At 55.1% G+C, this 18,134-nt stretch overlaps 8 protein-coding genes across 8 annotated transcripts; 4 read left to right on the top strand and 4 right to left on the bottom strand.

Annotated features, from left to right (window-relative positions):
• Positions 1–3,631: 3,631 nt before the first annotated feature.
• On the top strand, positions 3,632–4,823 carry F5Z01DRAFT_75787 (uncharacterized protein). The gene is made up of 2 exons (XM_046267115.1): positions 3,632–4,371; positions 4,673–4,823. Exon 1 carries the CDS (start codon positions 3,709–3,711, stop codon positions 4,369–4,371), a length of 663 nt encoding a protein of 220 aa, XP_046119065.1. The 5' UTR covers positions 3,632–3,708; the 3' UTR covers positions 4,673–4,823.
• Positions 4,824–4,973: 150 nt separating this feature from the next.
• Positions 4,974–5,981, top strand: F5Z01DRAFT_681174 (uncharacterized protein; the record flags this gene model as incomplete). The annotated part of the gene is made up of 1 exon (XM_046265662.1): positions 4,974–5,981. The coding sequence occupies one exon, from the start codon at positions 4,974–4,976 to the stop codon at positions 5,979–5,981; it is 1,008 nt and encodes a 335-aa protein (XP_046119064.1).
• Positions 5,982–7,188: 1,207 nt separating this feature from the next.
• Positions 7,189–8,269, top strand: F5Z01DRAFT_76112 (N-terminal domain of NEFA-interacting nuclear protein NIP30-domain-containing protein). The gene is made up of 3 exons (XM_046267118.1): positions 7,189–7,271; positions 7,339–7,699; positions 7,771–8,269. Exons 2-3 carry the CDS (start codon positions 7,477–7,479, stop codon positions 8,232–8,234), a joined length of 687 nt encoding a protein of 228 aa, XP_046119063.1. The 5' UTR covers positions 7,189–7,271; positions 7,339–7,476; the 3' UTR covers positions 8,235–8,269.
• Positions 8,270–8,320: 51 nt separating this feature from the next.
• On the bottom strand, positions 8,321–10,076 carry F5Z01DRAFT_75894 (mitochondrial import inner membrane translocase subunit Tim54). Its single transcript, XM_046267117.1, has 2 exons — positions 9,897–10,076; positions 8,321–9,842 (listed from the first exon to the last, which is right to left on the bottom strand). The coding sequence occupies exon 2, from the start codon at positions 9,721–9,723 to the stop codon at positions 8,407–8,409; it is 1,317 nt and encodes a 438-aa protein (XP_046119062.1). The 5' UTR covers positions 9,724–9,842; positions 9,897–10,076; the 3' UTR covers positions 8,321–8,406.
• An 897-nt stretch (positions 10,077–10,973) lies between these two features.
• On the top strand, positions 10,974–13,471 carry F5Z01DRAFT_75812 (kinase-like domain-containing protein). The gene is made up of 4 exons (XM_046267116.1): positions 10,974–11,940; positions 11,994–12,494; positions 12,545–13,018; positions 13,074–13,471. The coding sequence occupies exons 1-4, from the start codon at positions 11,315–11,317 to the stop codon at positions 13,378–13,380; spliced, it is 1,908 nt and encodes a 635-aa protein (XP_046119061.1). The 5' UTR covers positions 10,974–11,314; the 3' UTR covers positions 13,381–13,471.
• Positions 13,472–13,553: 82 nt separating this feature from the next.
• F5Z01DRAFT_654049 (uncharacterized protein) lies at positions 13,554–14,794 on the bottom strand. The gene has a single exon (XM_046263401.1). It carries the CDS (start codon positions 14,623–14,625, stop codon positions 13,903–13,905), a length of 723 nt encoding a protein of 240 aa, XP_046119060.1. The 5' UTR covers positions 14,626–14,794; the 3' UTR covers positions 13,554–13,902.
• A 111-nt stretch (positions 14,795–14,905) lies between these two features.
• On the bottom strand, positions 14,906–16,329 carry F5Z01DRAFT_673675 (putative glutamate-1-semialdehyde 2,1-aminomutase; the record flags this gene model as incomplete). Its single annotated transcript, XM_046264957.1, has 3 exons — positions 14,906–15,511; positions 15,579–16,071; positions 16,127–16,329. The coding sequence occupies 3 exons, from the start codon at positions 16,327–16,329 to the stop codon at positions 14,906–14,908; spliced, it is 1,302 nt and encodes a 433-aa protein (XP_046119059.1).
• Positions 16,330–16,742: 413 nt separating this feature from the next.
• F5Z01DRAFT_75735 (20S proteasome subunit) lies at positions 16,743–18,116 on the bottom strand. Its single transcript, XM_046267114.1, has 2 exons — positions 17,752–18,116; positions 16,743–17,695 (listed from the first exon to the last, which is right to left on the bottom strand). The coding sequence occupies exons 1-2, from the start codon at positions 17,779–17,781 to the stop codon at positions 16,928–16,930; spliced, it is 798 nt and encodes a 265-aa protein (XP_046119058.1). The 5' UTR covers positions 17,782–18,116; the 3' UTR covers positions 16,743–16,927.
• Between the last annotated feature and the right edge of the window lie 18 nt (positions 18,117–18,134).

Raw genomic sequence — 18,134 nt, 5'->3', positions numbered from 1 at the left:
TGGACGATTACGGCCGACAGCAGTGAGGAGTCATTCAAGGTGCGTCCGATCAAGGCCGACTTGACATCGCAACGAGAGGGGGGGCACTCTGGACCATGCTGTGAAGGAACCATCGATGTGACGATCACGCAGTGAGGTGGCTTTTGGGGCGATATTGTGTTGACACCTCTCAGCCCAAAGCCCGACAGGAGACACGTACGTACTCTGTTGATCAATATCGGACGGAGGTCATGCGAGACGCATCGAGAGCCTCCGAGTACCGTTGTGTGTGTACGCTGTGCATGGTGTCGCGCTCCCTTTGAAGCCGCGGTCCAGCGCCTCGCCACAATGTGCCTCAGTGAAACATATCGCGGTCCCATGATGTGTTAATGGGTCAGCCGGGACGGCGTGCATCGCCTGGCATGCTTGTAATGATGCAGTGTTTAATTTTGCACACATTGGCTCGCTGGCTGACCACAACCGTGTTTTGAACCATGCGACTCCACGAGGGCTATGCTCTACACATGCTGAAAACAAAAGCAACCGTTGGGCGAATTCTCAGACGCATCGTGTAAGCCGGTAGACCATGGAAATCAGCACGCAAGATTGAAGTTACGGTAATAATACTATCATTACCTACCGACACCGGGTGACCCAAGGTGATATGGCGCGCGTCTTGTACAGGGTAGGTAAGCTTTATCGAAAACTGTGATACTACCTCAACCAAGCAATCGAACAGGCCGCGGGTGCAGAGCCAGAGCCCGGGTCGATGTAGTCACATGATTTTGACATCGCTGCGTACAACAATTACCACATGTGTCTGTGGTACACAATTGCCTGATTATGGATGCGCTGGTTTGGGCAGCTAGGAATCCAAGCGATGATACCTAGGTACTGTAATCATTAGCTGCCTGCAGGCTCTGCAGCACCGAAATTCGTCTCATCCGGTGCCTCGCAGAGATCGTCGCCAACCTCGCCTGCGCCGCCCGCTGTCGCAGGTCCCAACGTTCCAGATTTGCACGTTCGAGTCGAGTTTGGAACGCAGAGCGAAAAACATCGAACGCTCTCCGCCGCGCTGCAGTGGTTTGCGGGGAAAATGTCCTGCAGCCATCGTCAGCCAGCGAATGAGGCGCGCGTAGAGCCATGCTGAGCATCGAAGCGGTGTGCAAAAAGTTGAATAGACTCCGGTCGACCGGCTTCTGTGCATGCGCGCCGCCCCACTCCGTCGCTGGAGATCACGCATGTGGCAGACCTTTTTAGCAGTTGGCACGAGCGGCGGCTAACAAGAAATTTCTGTCCAACGGTGATTCTCAAGGACGCTGTGAAGTCATGACTGGAGTCGAGGCTGTTGAGCAAACCGATCCCAAATAGCGTGCTGGGAGATTGAATAATAGAGCCACAGCCATTGGCCGGCTCGTGACGCTAAAGGAGATGCCTGGCAAACTGGCCGGCAAGCAGAGATATTCTAGATCATCATACCTACTTGTACTATGGTAGTGATATCTTGGACCTGGTAACTGCGGTGCTCATAAAAATACCTGCAAGGTACAAAAACTTCACCTGCGCTGGGAGTAAGAGACTGGAGAAATCTTCGAACAAGACATCTGGAGACAGCCCCAGGTTGCAACTTGCAGGACCCCTAAACGGCCTTTTACAAGCATTACCAAGGGCTCTGGCCCGCGATGTTTCACGCACTAATTGAACATCGCTAGACTCGATTGGGCTTGCAGCGAATGGCGGCAAGAAATGATCGACTTGATTTATTAACAACGCACTATTAATACCGTGACAACTGACGATACGCGCGGTTCGCTTTGGCACTGATGACTGCGACATCTCCCGACTCTCTGAGATTGTTTTCGTAGTTGTACACGTAATAATATATCACAGCTCAACCTCAGGGGAGCAATCGAGAATGAGCGCCAGTCTAGTCATCCTATCCGTACTTACAAAGAGGGCTGCCCTTGGGGCCCAAGTTTATACAGACGGTACGATTTGTTGCGCTGGATGCAGGTGGAGTGACGACCCTTGTGCTCTGTTTGAATTAATTAACGGGTGTTCGGCGCTTTCAAGTCCGAATAATTAACCTAAAGGATGACGGGGTCACCGTTAAATTTTAAAACCCAACAACAAAGCTAAAAGGATGCCGCGTGAATTCCCAACGCCGCGTGGTAATTATTATTAATTACTACACTATCGACCTTGAAATGTACGAGTGTACATGTCGCTCAGAGTGACAGCCGTAGCATACCGACGTATCGTTTATTAGGTTGCCTCAAGATGTGCACAATAGGATATGTCGTTGCCACCGCTCGAAACGGCGCGTCATCGGGTGAGACGGCCTGTTGTTGTCCCGCGACTGTCGCTTGACCAGAACCAGATGCGGTCTGAGATTGCAGTGGTGGCCGTCGTAGCGGGCAATCGAGGAGGTACTGCAGGTGAGTTGCAGGGTGATCCATTGAGATGACGCTGAAGATGTGGCACGGTGGCGGGAGGAGAGGCAACCCTGAATATCGAAGTGGCCCATTCCGACGTCAGTAGGTAATGGTGCTTGTTTCATCACTTCTACTGAGGGCAATGGCGGGCTCGAGCGATGCCAGTGCCATGGTGCTTCAAGTGTTGCTTGCATCCCCTCTCCTCGCGTTGTATTATAGGTATCCTGTGGCTGGCGTCTGTTACTAACGCAGAAGCTGCGACTGGACTTCCAACAAGTGCGCAGGTCTGTCATTACCAGGTACTGCTTGGAAATTGCGCCTCGATCAGTAGACACCTGCCGTGCCCAGCAGCACCCCCCTGAACGGTCAGTTACCTGAGCAATGCAGCTTGTTGCTCAGTGCACACAGATGACTGAGGGTTAATATCGATAATTCAATGACTGTCTACCGATAATTCAATGACTGTCTACCCAACGCAACTTGTTGACTTATTATTATGCTTCCTACTCCGTAGACTTGTCGCTCTTTCGGTCTTGGTAGTGGTCACCTGACTAAACCAATTCATGACGTTCTTGCCTGGGCGGTCCACACACCCCTGATCAGGCTTCAGTGAGTTCGTGAAGTTTGAACGGATGGGCACCTTCTGAACAATAAGAGCACGCAAACCATGTGGTTGCAGAATGAGATACATGCATCCTGTATTTAGTCAGCTCTCCGCTCAGCGATCTTGCCGAGGGGTTTTCTGCCTGAGACTGTGGAGTCACGCAAGCGCTCAAGGTCTGGTCCAAGCCACGGCTGACCAGAAATGCACCTGGCTAACGTAGTACGTAGTATTATTATTATTAGTAGTTGAGTCTATGTACGTACACTCTACCTAGTGTTTTCTCAACACTTTGAAAACAAATCTCGGAACGTCACAAGCCTGTCCGGGTTGACTGCGCAACCTTGGGGTTTTCTAGGCCCGACGGTGATGGTAGTGCCCCCTGACGTGATAGTAAAGACACCGGGCGCGCACGGGGGCAATCTACCTGCCACCTACGTACGTACCTTGAGCCTGCCACATTCGCCCCAGCATCATCTCGGCCCAGTCTCTTGGCTGGATGCGCGTGCTGTTGCTGGGCGGCCAGTGGGTGGGTGCAAATAACGGAACTGAGGTCAGGGGTGGCGTCCCAGCCAATGACCGCCCAGAGCTGCATGCATCAGTGCGTGTATATTTTGTAACAGAACTGGCCATCTGCTCCGTCAGCGCACCCTGCGGTACTTTTCGTCGTGATCATGTCTGCGATTGGCCGAGATGACTCGAAATCCCCAATTCTTTGAACGGGCCACGTCCAGTCCACTTCTGGGACTGCAGTGCCACTGTTGGTGGTCCCAGACTCCCAGGTCCCTCGGGTCCCCTGGTCGAGCCTGCCTGGCGAAGCCTGGCAAGTGGTCATCATTCTGCTGCAGACCCCATTTCCGCGCAGCACGAGACTTTTTTTTGGCGCTACTTGTAGGTTTTCTGGTGTTGACAAACACCTCCAGTCGTGAGGTACGTACGGAGTACTGCACACTGAGGCAGCGACGGACCACCACGCACCATCCATCTGCACCCGCCCCGGCTAGCACAGGGCCCTACCTCACCATTTCTATCCCGTCTCTCCATCTCACACTCTCTTCCTCTCCTCAACCTCTTCCTCCAAACCCGACCTCCTCCCTATCTCTTCGACGAAAACTTCGAATCCGCCGAATTCACGACAAGCCGAGTCACGAACATTTTCTTTTTGTTCGTCGATTCAGGATTCAAGTTCATCGCGAACGACTTTCACCCTTCACGCCTCTTCCGCACTTTTACTGGCCCATCTCCTCGGTCAGCGTGGAAGTCTCGAAGGCACATTGCTTCTCGCGACTCCGTATCATCGAGCCTGCTGCGATTCCCTTGAGCAATTTTACTCTGCTGCATTTCTTCTTGTTCTAGGTATGTCACACTCCACCACTGTACGACACATTTTCCACACGCGGGACGCGGAGGCCCCAATGTTTGGGTCCAGCGGCATGGCTTGCGACGCAAGCTCTCGCTGCATCTCTGACAAAGACCGGATCGAATCAATTTGCGAAGCGCTAGCTCCCGTACCCTTCGATATCATTGTGATGGCGAGCATCAACTTGGAACCGCTGTGTCAGGCTCGCCAACGAATCCCTTGTCCTACACCACATCGCTCCGTGTCTAGCGAACCGAAGCAGTCCTCCAGACACCATTTGCTAACATAGTGAAACAGACTTTCGATATCTCCTTCGAGCATCCGGTACGGTATCTCACTCACGACCTTCCAGCTATCCCGGTCACGACCTTACTTCACTCTACGACACGACCGACCCTGCTTCCCCTGTGCCGATTCTCGCGGAATCAACTAGCAGACGATCCTTGTTAAATGGCGAGTAGATCTTGCTAGACACGCCCCATTGTAACGGCGCTTCTCAAGCATCGAGGTTTCGAAATCCGCATTTGCGATTCCGAAACCGCTTTCACCGACCAAGATCTTCTCCAAGGTCTTAGTCGGCCCTCTTCTCTCCCCCATCATGCCTGGTGGTGTCTGCGCCGTCCTCGACTACGATGTCGAGGTCATGGCCGAATACGTTGCCGACATGGCGATTAGGGTTGTCACCCCCGAGGCCACTGTGACACCGGGCTTTCGCAAGTTCGTGTCTCAGATCCTGACATCCACGCGCCTGCCTAGCACCACGATCCTCCTCGGCATGAACTATCTTGCGAAGAGGATCAATTCCATGAAGACCCAAGGCGCTTATACGGCGACCGAGGGCCAAGTATGGCGCTACCTCACGGTGTCTCTGCTTCTGGGCAGCAAATTCCTGGACGACAACACTTTCCAGAATCGATCCTGGTCCGAAGTCAGTGGAATATCTGTCTCGGAACTCAACGCACTCGAATTTGACTGGGTGCAGTCCATGTCATGGCGCTTGTACGTCAACCTTGACTTGAGCAAGGATTACCAAGCTTGGCTGGAGAATTGGAAGGAGTGGCAGCAAAACAAGAAGAGGCAGTTGCAAGCCTCTCGCGAGAGGGCGACGCCCCGTATCCCTGCCATCAACACGGAGGTCGGCCGATATCACGACGGTCGTCACTCTTCGTACTCGCGCTACGTTAAAGACCAAGCTGCGGAAATTGAGCGCTACCAGACCGGCAAGGTCCACCAACATGGTAGCTATCATTCACGAGACTCGGCCTGGTCCAGCAATGCTTGGAGCGCGCCTCTCACACCCCCCGACTCTGGCTACGGTACCCCTGAGTCCTATGGCATGTCGGCAGTGTCGAGCAATGCGCACTACAACGACTGGTTCTCTCAAGCCGCTGCTCAGTACAACGGACGCTTTCACCAGGCCCCTGCGCGCAATCCTTTCTACTCGAGCCGCCCCCCTGCGTACAGTGCCCATGGTTACACATACAACCAGCACCAAAACATCTGGGAGCATGGCATGGCTGAGTGTAACTGCCCCTCTTGCGCCGGCCCTCTCAAGGACGGCCCCTACTTCACATCGCATGGCTACGGTCAGCCTGTGATGGGCTAGACCCTGGAGTCTATCGAATTCTCACAAAAGTTCTTGTAATTGCCTATCATGGCATGCGGCATTCCAGACACAACGCGGCAGCATCATCGGCTTTTCTCTTTCTTCTTTTTCACGACCACGACTTTCCTTGTTTTTTCTCGTACACTCAAAAATAACGACGCGCGATCTCGATACCCAGACACGACAGCGTGATCTCGTGCGGAAGAATTGGGTCACCCAGCCGCATCTCGAGTCCCATGCATAGCACATTGTCGTCTTTTTGTTTATTGCTGCTTTTCTTGGAACACGTCTACCATGGTTCAACCGGCGTTTTTGTTTTTAAACGTTTTCAAGACACATTTTTTTTTCGCGATAGATATGGGAGCGGGCCACATTTGCACGGCCTTAAAAGGTTTACGATGGATGGCTGTCCGCCCTGAGAACAGACATTCAGACGATACGACGAGCGCGCGAGAGACGCTCCATTTTCACGCAATGTGAGACGCCGCTACTGCTCACACCGTTCGCACATTGGACACCACATTCTGGTCCGCTGCCGAACCCTATCTGTGGCACGAAACGGGGTGAAAAGTTTTGCCACAGTATATACAAATCTCCTATTGCCAGGATTGCTTCGGCAAGGCGGTTTGCTGCATTGCAGGTACAAGAATGGGGTACGGAAGGTTTACTTTGGTGTTGTATTCAAACTTCACATTCAACGGAGTCGCATGGTGCGGGCCTTGAGCCCTCGTCAAGGTGGCCTCCCATGATTCTCTTCTTCGATTTCTAGACATTGTTCTTATGGGATGGCATTTGTTCTTTACGGGGGGTTATGGTACATTGGGCAGGATTGCATGCTTTTAATCGGAGGTTTTCTTCACTGCGGGCGACGCTGTCGTTGAGGACAGGCTCAGCAGTCGCTTTTATGACTTTGACGAAGGATTTGGATGGCAGCAGGCGCAGGGTGTCTCGCGAGACTGATTCTCCAAGGCCATTCACTGGGTGAGGGGACGACATAGAATCTCCTAGACGAGAAGTCTATTGCACTTTGCTACGCCATTTATTGTGTCGACGTGTATGGATCACACGCTGAATGTCCCGTATGTTGATGATTGAGGTTCAGTTGGGATTGGCAGAACCCGGTAGATTTACGGCTAGCGACTTTGGCTTGCCATGCCCGTAGGTACTCTCTCAACAAAGTCGCTAGTGCTAGTGAGCAGAATTTAGCCACCTATGATTTAGAATCATACATAAATAAGTCTTTCAAGGCGTAAACCTTTCTACAGATTTACTCTGGGCCTTATAGTGCTTGTAGGCCAATAACTGTGTTCGATATTGGCATCATCCCGAACAGGGATACTGATCAAGCAGACACTAGCGCTCGCGACTTTGCCGAGAGAGTACGATTATCAATCACATCCCGTCAAATACCACAGTGCTGTGACGACTTGTTCTACATCGCTCAGACCGGGACAACTGCAAAAAGTATTGGTCAAATCCGGAACTCTTGGTCAACATGTCCAATCGCTTCGTCTCTGGAGGCACGATATCCTCCTCCGGCGACGACCGCCCAGATCAAAGGTCCGCCGAAGAGACTGGTACCTCTGCGGGCACGAATGCACAGTGGGAAGCCGTACAAAAGCAACTAGATGCGGAGAGACAGCAACGGGAAGAATCCAGGAGGAAAGCCATCGAGGGCGGCGAGAGGTCATTGTACGATGTGTTGCAAGAGAACAAAGGTAACAGCAGTCCGCCAGCCATTTGATATGCCCAAGAGACGATGCGGGACGATGGGCTGACGGGAGAGCAGCCGCGAAGGAAGCTGCCTTTGCAGAACAAGCGAAGCTGTCAAATCAGTTTCAGATGTTAAACGAGGATGATGTGGACTTTCTAGACGAGGTCCGCGAGAAGAAAAGACAAGAGGAAGAGAGACTAAGGAAAGAGACGGAGGAAGGCTTGAAGCGGTTTCGGGAGCAGCAGAAGGGTGGTGGTGATGATGGTGACGCGGCTAAGCAGGCAGAGGAGAACGAGGCTTGGGCTGTTGGCGTGCGAAAGAGGAAGCGCAAGGAGAAAGAGGGCGGCCTTGGCGTAAAGAAGAAACTCGCGAGCGATGTGAAAAAAAACGACAGGGAGAAGAAGAAGGAGGAGGAGAGCGAGGACGGTGCGAGGGCGAGTGAAGATAAGACATCGGCACCCGAGGCGGAGGCAATTGCACAGAACAAGAAGCCGTCATTATCAGGGTTAGTGAGCTACGACTCGGACGACAGCGACTGATGGACCGCGCTCTCACATACAACAAAAATAATGATTGGCGTGACTTGCCCACCTTATGACTGGCCCCTTTCTATGATGCTATACAGGATATCGTTGATGAATACACTTGATGGTACAGTAAACTTACTAGCCAGCCTCTCTACACGCTCCCCCAAATGGTTTCATGTACTGATTAGTCGTCCAGGTTTCCAACGTTGGGTCCTTTGGGCTTGGACTCAAAGGAGCTGGCGCCCCATCGCCACACACTCCTCAAGCTACCCTTGATCCAGCCCTCAATCTCCTCCTCGGGCACCTTGATCTGTGCAGCCCGAGCCTCCAGCTCAGGCGTGATCTCAAACCGGCGCATGCGGCTGGTGATGCGAGGGTCTACGGTCAGAGGCGACGCCCAGATCTTCTCTTTGGGAGGCTTGGGCGTGCTGTTCTCCTCCTCGTCCTTGCTGGGCTCGTCCTGCCAGACGAACTTGGGCCAGTCCCTCTCACCACTCTTGAGAACAAGCTGCTGTTCCGTTTCGTCGCCCTCTTGGGGCTTCCAGTCCCGCGACGTGGCGAAGCAGACGGCAGCGACGTCACGACCAATGTCGTCGGCAAGCTTGCGGCGGTTCAGGAAGCGTCCAAGACGCACAAATGTGTGTCGGAAACCGAGACGATGAGGATGCGGCAGAGGCGCCGAGGGCGCAAACTCCTCGGGGATGGTAGGTGGTAGCGACGCAAGGGCGTAGTCTTCAGGCTTGTTGTGAGGGAGAGGCTGAGGGGGGCGATCAGGCTTCTTCTCCTCCTCCGCCGGGGCCTCCTTCTTCTCGCCGTCCTCGCCTGTCTGGGACTTAGGCTCAACGATAGGCTGCGGCGGCGCTTGTAGCGAGCCTAGCCAGCCCTCGTGTAGCCCGCGAACGTATTCCTTCCAAGTATGCCGTCCCATGACAATGTCGCCCTTGACGCCCTGGTATTCAGGCAGGTTCATTCTCTTCCTCAGTGCTTCTAGGTTGTCTTCCTCGGTAGGCGGCACGTCCTCGGTGGGCTGCTCGGTCTTCCGCCTCAGACGACGAATCTTCTCGGCCACGGCGGCCCTCACGTCTCCCTGCTGCCTGCCCTGGACAAACTCCCAGTCGAGACCACTGGCCGCCAGCACGGGCTTAGCATACTCAATGAAGTGGTCCTGCGCCGTGCGGAGCGAGTCGCCCGGCGGGGCCTCGAGGTAGATGGTGAGTTTCCGGGGAAGCTGGTTCGCGGCGCCAATGGGCTCATTTGCCATGGGGGCCACGAGGCGACGCCATTTGGCGGTGGCCCGCTTCTTCTCGCGCTTGTCGTAGATGATGAAGGAGGCAAAGGCGCCTGTGATGCCCCAGAAGATCATCCAGTTGCGTGAGGGCAGCTTCCGAGGAAGGTTGGGCAGGCCCATCATGCGGAGTGCTGGATTCTGGGGTTTGGGTGGTGGTGTCGGTGCCGCCGCGGGGGCGGCAGGCTGGGCTGGCGTCGGCTGTGTTTCCGCCATGATGAGTTCCAGCGAAGCAAAAGGTAGCAAGAATGTAGCGATAAAGGGGAGGGGATGGCGGTGCGCCAGATCCTGGTGCAAATGGCGACGGTAGTTGGCGCGCTGCGTCGCGAGAAAATCTGGCTGCGATAAGGGATTATCGGAGCTTATCGGGTGAGATAAGGGGCGCTGACCAGCAACTCCTGGAGCTGGAATTTATGCTCCATCACGAGAACCCTCTCAGACAAGAACATGTCGAATAAGTAAGAGCAGCAAGATAGCCGCCTGATATCCCAAGCTGTATACTTTTTGTACATATCCTTCTCACTTCCACCCACAGCGATGCTTGGCCGGACTTCTGGAAAGCCTGTTGAGTGAGTGTACAGTAGCTACGAATCGTGCATTGCCTTGCATTGCGGTAGTAGGCAGTAGACAGGCATCTAGGCGGCACGCACCGAGACATGATGACATGGAGATCACATTGCCGCGAGTGTCGTGAGACACTCTGATGAAAAGCGTCATTGACCTTTGTACTGCGTGTCTTGGCCTAGCAATGGTAGAGACAACCAACAACCGCTGGCCAAGAGCGAGCACACGCTGCGCTTCGATCTAACAGGCAGGCTGGGGCACAGTTCTCTCTTGCGCTATAGTCGTACGTACATTGGCTCCCGGTTTCAGATGTCCGGTCGACCTGAAAAAGACACGGCACGTTGTTGGTGTCCGAGTGTTGCAACATGATGCTGGGATGGTGGGGTATCGCTATCAGCACGAGGAGCCCTGGGCGGATGCAGGCTGTCCATGTCGTCTCGCCTGCCCCAGAGAAACGACATGACGGGCATGCATATTCGCTGCACTGCGGAGGAAAACGCACTACGCAAAGGTGCACGTCGACCTGTTGTCGTGAACGAGGCTGCTGTCCAAAGACGGGCCACCCATGCCATCCATGGCTGTCCTGAATGAAACAAATGAATCGACAATCGATCAACCAACCGCACCCATTCCCAACTAAGCGCGGTCCGTAGTTAGTGGGGATTTAGGGGCGGCCACCGTTGGCTAGCGAGTGCTCCAGTGCGAGGATCCGGGTCCGTGCCCCTCACACTTGCTGTCCGTCCCCTGTGCTGTCCGTCGTACGAAACCTCCACAGCCGGCGGATGTGGCTGTTCGAGACGCTCCCCTTTCCAAAGCACTCTTGGCTTCTTTCCTTAGTACTTCAGCTCCCGTCGTTGTTGAGCGAGGGTACGTCTCGTCACGTCGTTGCTGGTGAGTGTCTCTGCCCTCTCTTCCCCAGCACCTAACTGACCAACTCGCACCCAGATCTTTGAGGACCCTTGGACACCCCTCCACCTATAACCTTGACCGCCACCGTGTTTGCCTCGCAGCTCGACTGCTAGCCCTGTCAGCCGATAATAGTCGAATCGAGCCGGGTCGACGAACGCAGCGGCTCCCGAAAAATACACAGCGACGAGAACCTCGGTCGGCGCGTCCCTACCTTCGCTTACTAGCTTCGCATTGGAGCTTTGTCAGGACCGATATCGCCCATCTTTGCCTCAGCGCCGTCACAGACTCACAGACCTTGAGCCGGTGGCAGAAAAAGCTAGCTCTTTTCTTTAAGATGGATCCCAACCGGTTGCACCTCAACTTTGACAGCAGCCAGCAGAGGCTGCCTGTGCCAAACGACAGGGCGTACCCCACGACTCCCTCCACGTTCCCTCAGCCCGTGTTACCTCCCGGCCAGCAACAGCAGGGAGGAGGACTGCACCCTCAGCAGCAGCAGCAGCAGTACGCTCAGCAGCAATACGCCCCCCAAGGCTACTTCGCCCAGAACAACCAGCAGTATGCTCCCCAGTACGCTGGCCAGCAGCTCGACGATCGCAACGCCCAGTACCAGCCTCGATCCAACACCCCGGGCAATGACCCCAACCAGGGGTTGGCCCACCAGTTCTCTCACCAGAACCTAGGTGGTGCTGCGCGGAACGCTGCCTACGCTCGCGGCCCTTCGCCTGGCCAGCGCCCGCGCACGGCGGGAAGTGGTGGACAGCAGCCTTCGTACGATCGCTACGCAAATGCGCCTCCTGTACCGTCGCCTGCCTCGGCCCCCGTCCACGAGTTCCAGCAGGCCCCCGAGCGTAATCCGGACAGGTACGGCAGCAACGCCAACAGCAACCAGAAGAAATGCTCTCAGCTGGCCGCGGATTTCTTCAGGGATAGTGTCAAGAGGGCCCGCGAGCGCAACCAGAGGTGCGGAGTGCTTGATCCCCATAACTGAGCTCAGAGCTGACAATTTCTTGCAGACAAAGCGAACTTGAGCAGAAGCTCCAGGACCCCCAACAGAATCCTGCCAGGAGGGAACAGTTGTGGTCCACGGCTGGGCGCAAGGAGGCTCAATACTTGAGGTTCCTGCGCACCAAGGACAAGCCCGAGAACTACAACACTGTCAAGATTATTGGCAAGGGTGCCTTTGGTGAGGTCAAGCTGGTGCAGAAGAAGGGCGACGGCAAGGTCTACGCCATGAAGTCTCTGATAAAGACAGAGATGTTCAAGAAGGACCAACTTGCGCACGTCCGCTCCGAGCGTGACATTCTGGCCGAATCAGACAGTCCGTGGGTCGTCAAGCTCTACACCACATTCCAGGATTCGTACTTTTTGTACATGCTGATGGAGTTCTTGCCTGGTGGTGATTTGATGACAATGCTCATCAAGTATGAGATCTTCTCAGAGGACATTACAAGATTCTACATTGCGGAGATTGTGCTGGCCATTGACGCGGTCCACAAGCTCGGCTTCATTCATCGGTGAGCCGATCATGACCTACTCACGAGAATGCTACTGACATCGCAAATAGTGACATCAAGCCTGACAACATTCTGCTTGATCGCGGGGGCCACGTCAAGCTGACAGACTTTGGTCTCTCGACCGGTTTCCACAAGCTCCACGATAACAACTACTACCAACAGCTGCTCCAGGGACGCTCGAACCGGCCCCGTGACCGCAGCTCTGTCGCCATTGACCAGATCAATCTGACTGTCAGCAACCGTTCCCAGATCAACGACTGGCGTCGGTCGCGCCGCCTCATGGCTTACTCGACTGTGGGCACTCCCGATTACATTGCGCCCGAGATCTTCACCGGACACGGTTACACCTTTGACTGCGATTGGTGGTCGCTGGGTACCATCATGTTCGAGTGTCTCGTTGGCTGGCCGCCGTTCTGCGCCGAAGACAGCCACGATACATACCGCAAGATTGTCAATTGGAGGCAGACACTCTACTTCCCCGACGACATCACACTGGGCGCTGAGGCAGAGAACCTGATCCGGAGGTATGTCATTCTGTTTCGCACGGCCAAGTCACTCTTTTACTAACAAATCTTACAGCATGGTTTGCAACACCGAAAACCGCCTGGGCCGCGGCGGCGCTCAGGAGCTCAAGAACCACGCGTTCTTCCGCGGTGTCGACTTTGACAGTCTGCGTCGCATCCGTGCGCCGTTTGAGCCCAGGCTCACGTCCAACATTGACACAACCTACTTCCCCACCGACGAGATTGACCAGACGGACAACGCCACGATGCTCAAGGCGCAGGCTATCCAGCAGGGCCGCACCGCACCTGTGGAGGAGTCTCCGGAGATGAGCTTGCCCTTCATCGGCTATACATTCAAGCGTTTTGATAACAACTTCCGCTAGAGAACGGAAAGGGAAAGGGGGAAATGGATGGTGATGACTTTTGATCTGCATAGCTTGTGGGGGTACTTTATAAGTTGCAATTTGTAGTAGAAAAAGCGACGCATATAGGCAACATATGATCTCGGAAGGGGATATGCACATCGAATGGACAGCGATAAAGCACGAAGAAGATATTTTTACTGATGGGTATCTTGATTAAACGGGTTCCCTGTGGTGTTCTCCCTATTCGAACATTGTCCAGTGCTAACGTCTCACGTTCGCAAGAGACTAGAAACAGTATTGGTTCTGCTCTTGGATGGCGCTCTCTCATTACACGCAAGCCGCTTGCCCGATTGTGACCGCCACACCGACGTGCTCCTGTTCTAACTTTAGACCTTACCGGCACGACCCTGGAGGCCATCATCCGCAGCTTGCGTGTGCTGCAGGGCCTCATTGCATGCGCGAGCGCCTCTGTACATCCAGCCACTGGCATGGCGTTGCGGGAGATATGTTGATGCAAATCCTCTTCCCACCGGCCCCTTTTCACGTTCTGCCGCCCAACCCAGGCGCAGCGTTGTACCTCTCCTCTCTCTCCGTCATGAACATGACCTGGAGCCAGTACTCCTTCGCGTCCGCATCCCAATAGTCAAACTGCCGATCTTCTCTCTTGTCCAGCTCCCTGGCGGGTATCTTGAAACCGACCGTCTCGTACGGCTCCGCCGCGACGAGAAGGTACTGGTAATTCCGATCCGGCTCCTCGACATGCTGTGTGAACGCATTCATGACCTGCCACTTGGGCGCGGGGGCGCCGGGCGCCGCATCGGGGTACTGCAGTTGGAAGAGCAGGCCCTGTTGCCGTGTGTGCGGATCGCGAATCTTGGTGATCTTGTACCCCGGCCGCCCGATCTTGACGAGGTTCCTCCGCACCTGCGCTACGCCGACTGGGAGACCCGTGGCCGGGTCGATGCCGCCATTCTCGCGTGCCCTGCCCTCCTTCTCTTCCTTGGCCGCGCGGCGCGCGAGGTTGGTCTGATGTTTCTTGCCTTGTGTGTGGGCGAGGTATGATCCGTCGTTCTGGTGGACTGTGAGGCAGAGGCGGCACTCGAACGAGCCGACGTGGTTTTTGAAGAAGTACGGGTCCTTGTCCAGGTCGATCGTCTCGAGGGCGAGTTTGCGTAGACGCTCGCGACGGTCGGCGTTTGTGGCGGATTGGGAGGCTACGCCACCGCCTCCGAATTTCGAGCCTGCGCGGTTCTGGAAATCCATATTGGGGTGTTCTTTGTGGGTGCAAGTCTGGTCTGTTCACGGCGGTGAGGCTGATGTGGTGGAAGCAAGAGTTGTATGGTGGTGGAGATGCGTCGCGTGTCGTTGGTTCACGCGGACGAGACTGGAAATTTCGAGGATGCGCCGGCTGAGCATCGGCTAGTTGCAGACGATAGTGCTTTCTCTGTAGGGTAGTCAATTACTAATGCTCCCTAAGTAACAGATTCCAGTGAATCCAGCCAGAACATCAACGTTCCAGCAACCAGACTTTATTGACGCATGCTCACAATGACAACTCGCTACGGTACTTGCCCACAAACGTGGCAACCGCCCCAACGAAGCGATCCAACTCCTCTTGCGGCGTCTCCAAAATCAGCGCCACGAAGCCTCGTTTCGCGAGCCAGAAGCCCTGCTCGATCATCTCAAACCAAAACAATTCCATCATGACCTGATCCTCCTCAACATCACTTGCTCTCAGGATCTCCCTAGTGCCGCACTTGGTGATGTGCACAGCCATAATGGTGCCGAGGCCTGTGAAGCACATCCTCGTTCCACTGCTTACTTCGTTCAACTTCGCCCTCAGGGCCTCGCCGACCTGGGTGAACCTCTCGGCCTCGGATGAGGTGTAGAGCTCCTTGAGGCCGGTGTACCCGGCGTGAGTGACGAGCGTATTGTTGTTGAACGTGCCTGAGTGGGCAACTGAGGTGCTGAGACGGGGATCAAAGGCAGCCATAATGTCAGCCCGGCCGCCAAAGGCGCCGATGGCGAGACCGCCGCCGAGCCACTTCCCAAACGTTTTCAGATCGGGCTTGAGGCCATACATTTGCGCAAGACCGCCAGACGACAGCCGCGAAGTCATGACCTCGTCGAGGATGAAGAGAACACCAGCCTGGTCCAGAGTGTCAGCGCGAGCGGAACAGTGGCAAGGAATAGGGGAGACAGTGTCAGCTACTCACATCATGAGCTGCCTCCTGGACGCCCCTGAGGAAGTCGATCGTGCCAGCAAAGCACCCTCCGGCACCCTGCATGCCTTCCACGATGACCGCTGCAACGCCCTCCGTCTTGATAGCTGCCTTGGCACTCTCCAGGTCGTTGTAGCGCGCCACAACCCAGTCCTGCTTGTCGACGTTGTTCTTCGCGGGGGCTCCGCCCCTGAAACCAAGGACACCGCCATGATACCCGCCTGAGAACGACACCACCTTGTGCTTGCCCGTGAACAACCTTGCAGCAGCTAGGGCGTGGAGGTTGGCTTCTGTGCCCGAGTTGGCGAAGCGCACACGCTCGAGGGCGAAGCGGGAGCACACTTCACGGGCAAAGAGGGTCTCCTGCCGGGTGTTGGCGCCCACATTCATGCCAATGGTCTGAACGACATTGGTGATTGCCTCTTGAAGCCTGGGGTTGGAGTGGCCGTATAATGCGGCTGTGAACTCGCACAGCAGGTCCGTGTACCTTGTGTCTTGTAAGCGTCCCGTGCCCAAGCTCCTAGAGTCATTTTGGGACGTACGTCTTGCCATCTTCTGATATAACCTGGTGATTCTTGCCTGATTTCATGTAAATCGGAAAAGGGCCTGCATGCAGAACGGTCCTCGTGTTGCCTCCGGGCAGCGACAGTGTGGCTTCCTCATGGAGCGCCTTTGAGGTAGGGTTGGCTTCAGTATAGCGCTGCTTTGCAGCCTCGACAGCGTCCGTCAAGGAATGTGTAGACATGTTGTACTTTAGTGCTTTTGGATTGAATGTGCTTGGCTTTTCATCAGAAATGGGAGGAATTCCAGCTCCTTTTATCCTCTCGTTGACTGCTGGCTTACATGCATCGAGGCGCCGATAGCCACCCGAAATCGGGTTTCGCATCTCGGGCTTGGTGGGCCGCGCAACAATTGGCCCAAGAGAGAAGGCTGTCGTAGCCACGGACGAATGACATAGCCAGTGAATGATCATTTGATCCTACGCCCTTAGATGACTTCCGAGTGTCGCTCCTGGCTGTTCGATCCTGTTGGCTACAATATGACGCGACCTTGACGGACAAGGTTGTGGTAATGAGTACAGACAGGTCTCGCCAGTGGAAAGCTGGTGGTTGATCCGCGTTCTCGGTGTGGGCGAATGTAGGTAGTAGTGGCTCACATGGAATCACGAAGCTATGGCAGTCTGTCAGCACTCCATGTATCGTTGCCGATCGTGTATAGAACTTAATAAATGTTAGTCTGGAGCATCAATCTCGTCCCCGGGAGCAATGTCACGCTGGCTCAGACAAATCTGTGACCATGCTCATGTCTAGTGCATTCATTATAGCCTAAGTTGAAAACTAAACTCAGACGGTTTGCGTTCCGTATCCCTTGATGCGGTCGGCAAAGGCCCAGCTCATGTTCTCGAGCTTCTCGCTTGTCTTCATCTCCACGCCCTCGCGAGACACAACCGCTAGCGAGTATGTCTCCTGGCTGCGGGCGTCACGGTAGAAGAGAACCTTCATGCACTCCTGGATGACCTTGATGGCCTCCTCTTTTGTGCGCTCGGCGGCTTCCTCGTCGGTGCCCGCGTAGGTGCGGAGCAGGGGCTGCGCCAGCATGCTACCGATGCCGGTCGCGAGCGTGGGCGCAGTGAACGTAGTGCCCAGCAAGTCCGCGCTGCCGACAAACGGCTTCTCGTCGTCGTCGAAGCCTACCACGAGCATGTGATTCCACAACGGGTCCATCTTGGAGCGACGGCGGTAGAGCATCTTGGAGAGATACGTGTGGAGGTTGGCCGCGGACAGGCGGGACTTCTTGTTGGCGCTGGACGACGCGTACGACTCCTCGATGGATTTTTGGTGCAGGTGACGGGTGATGTACTGCATGTCGGAGATGTCGCCAGAGAAGCCGACGACGGAGGTGTCCTGGAAGGTGTGCAGACGCTTGACGTCGGTGAAGCGAGCAAAGGACCCGTAGGAACCCAGGTTATCGGCGGCGATGACGACGCCGTCCTTGTACTTGACGGCGAGGACTGAGGTACCCGTCACGAGAGGCTGTTGGGTGTGCTGGTTGGGGTGGCTGTTGGTGTTCATGAACGAGTGATCGTAAGCGCCGTAGACATCGTCGCGAGGCTTCGAAAATGTTAGTCCACAAGAGAGTCGACCTCAGAGTGTATAAGAGAGCTTACACGGCCCCAAGCCTGTGGTCGGTGATCCATGGTCGGTATTCGAAGATGTGGGATATGCGGGCAGGAATCGAGTGACGTTGGCGGTGTCGGCGTAGATTGAGGCTTCACAAAAGACGAAGACTCGCGGAGGTTGCAAGTCGACAACGGAAGAGCCGGTGATGGGCTCTAGGTGATTGATGGTAGTCTTGGTGCTGGGTGTTGGCAGACGAGATCCTCGTCCAGCGTTAGCGGTTCATCAACGTTCAGTCAAACGCGAGGTCATGGCTGCCTACTGCCCACCTCACAGCCGTAGCTGACATCACCGCCTTGATTGGTTCATTCGCTCCCGCACTGGCAGGAGCTCTGGTGGATCATCATGGCCAACTCTGGACTAGCGCCATCTC

The sequence above is a fragment of the Emericellopsis atlantica genome (genome assembly GCF_019669845.1).
Source record: "Emericellopsis atlantica unplaced genomic scaffold F5Z01scaffold_11, whole genome shotgun sequence".
In the NCBI taxonomy this organism is placed as follows: domain Eukaryota; kingdom Fungi; phylum Ascomycota; class Sordariomycetes; order Hypocreales; family Bionectriaceae; genus Emericellopsis; species Emericellopsis atlantica.
The sequence above is the reverse complement of the archived record's forward strand: the minus strand, read 5'-3'. Positions and strand labels throughout refer to the sequence as shown.

Coding starts and splice junctions, on each gene's coding strand:
- F5Z01DRAFT_75787 (XM_046267115.1), top strand. CDS start 3,709: ATGACTCGAAATCCCCAATTCTTTGAACGGGCCACGTCCAGTCCACTT.
- F5Z01DRAFT_76112 (XM_046267118.1), top strand. CDS start 7,477: ATGTCCAATCGCTTCGTCTCTGGAGGCACGATATCCTCCTCCGGCGAC. Junction 7,700..7,770: donor TGTGTTGCAAGAGAACAAAG/GTAACAGCAGTC, acceptor ACGGGAGAGCAG/CCGCGAAGGAAGCTGCCTTT.
- F5Z01DRAFT_75894 (XM_046267117.1), bottom strand. CDS start 9,723: ATGGCGGAAACACAGCCGACGCCAGCCCAGCCTGCCGCCCCCGCGGCG.
- F5Z01DRAFT_75812 (XM_046267116.1), top strand. CDS start 11,315: ATGGATCCCAACCGGTTGCACCTCAACTTTGACAGCAGCCAGCAGAGG. Junction 12,495..12,544: donor AAGCTCGGCTTCATTCATCG/GTGAGCCGATCA, acceptor CATCGCAAATAG/TGACATCAAGCCTGACAACA. Junction 13,019..13,073: donor GCAGAGAACCTGATCCGGAG/GTATGTCATTCT, acceptor CAAATCTTACAG/CATGGTTTGCAACACCGAAA.
- F5Z01DRAFT_654049 (XM_046263401.1), bottom strand. CDS start 14,625: ATGGATTTCCAGAACCGCGCAGGCTCGAAATTCGGAGGCGGTGGCGTA.
- F5Z01DRAFT_75735 (XM_046267114.1), bottom strand. CDS start 17,781: ATGGATCACCGACCACAGGCTTGGGGCCGT. Junction 17,696..17,751: donor GACCACAGGCTTGGGGCCGT/GTAAGCTCTCTT, acceptor ACATTTTCGAAG/CCTCGCGACGATGTCTACGG.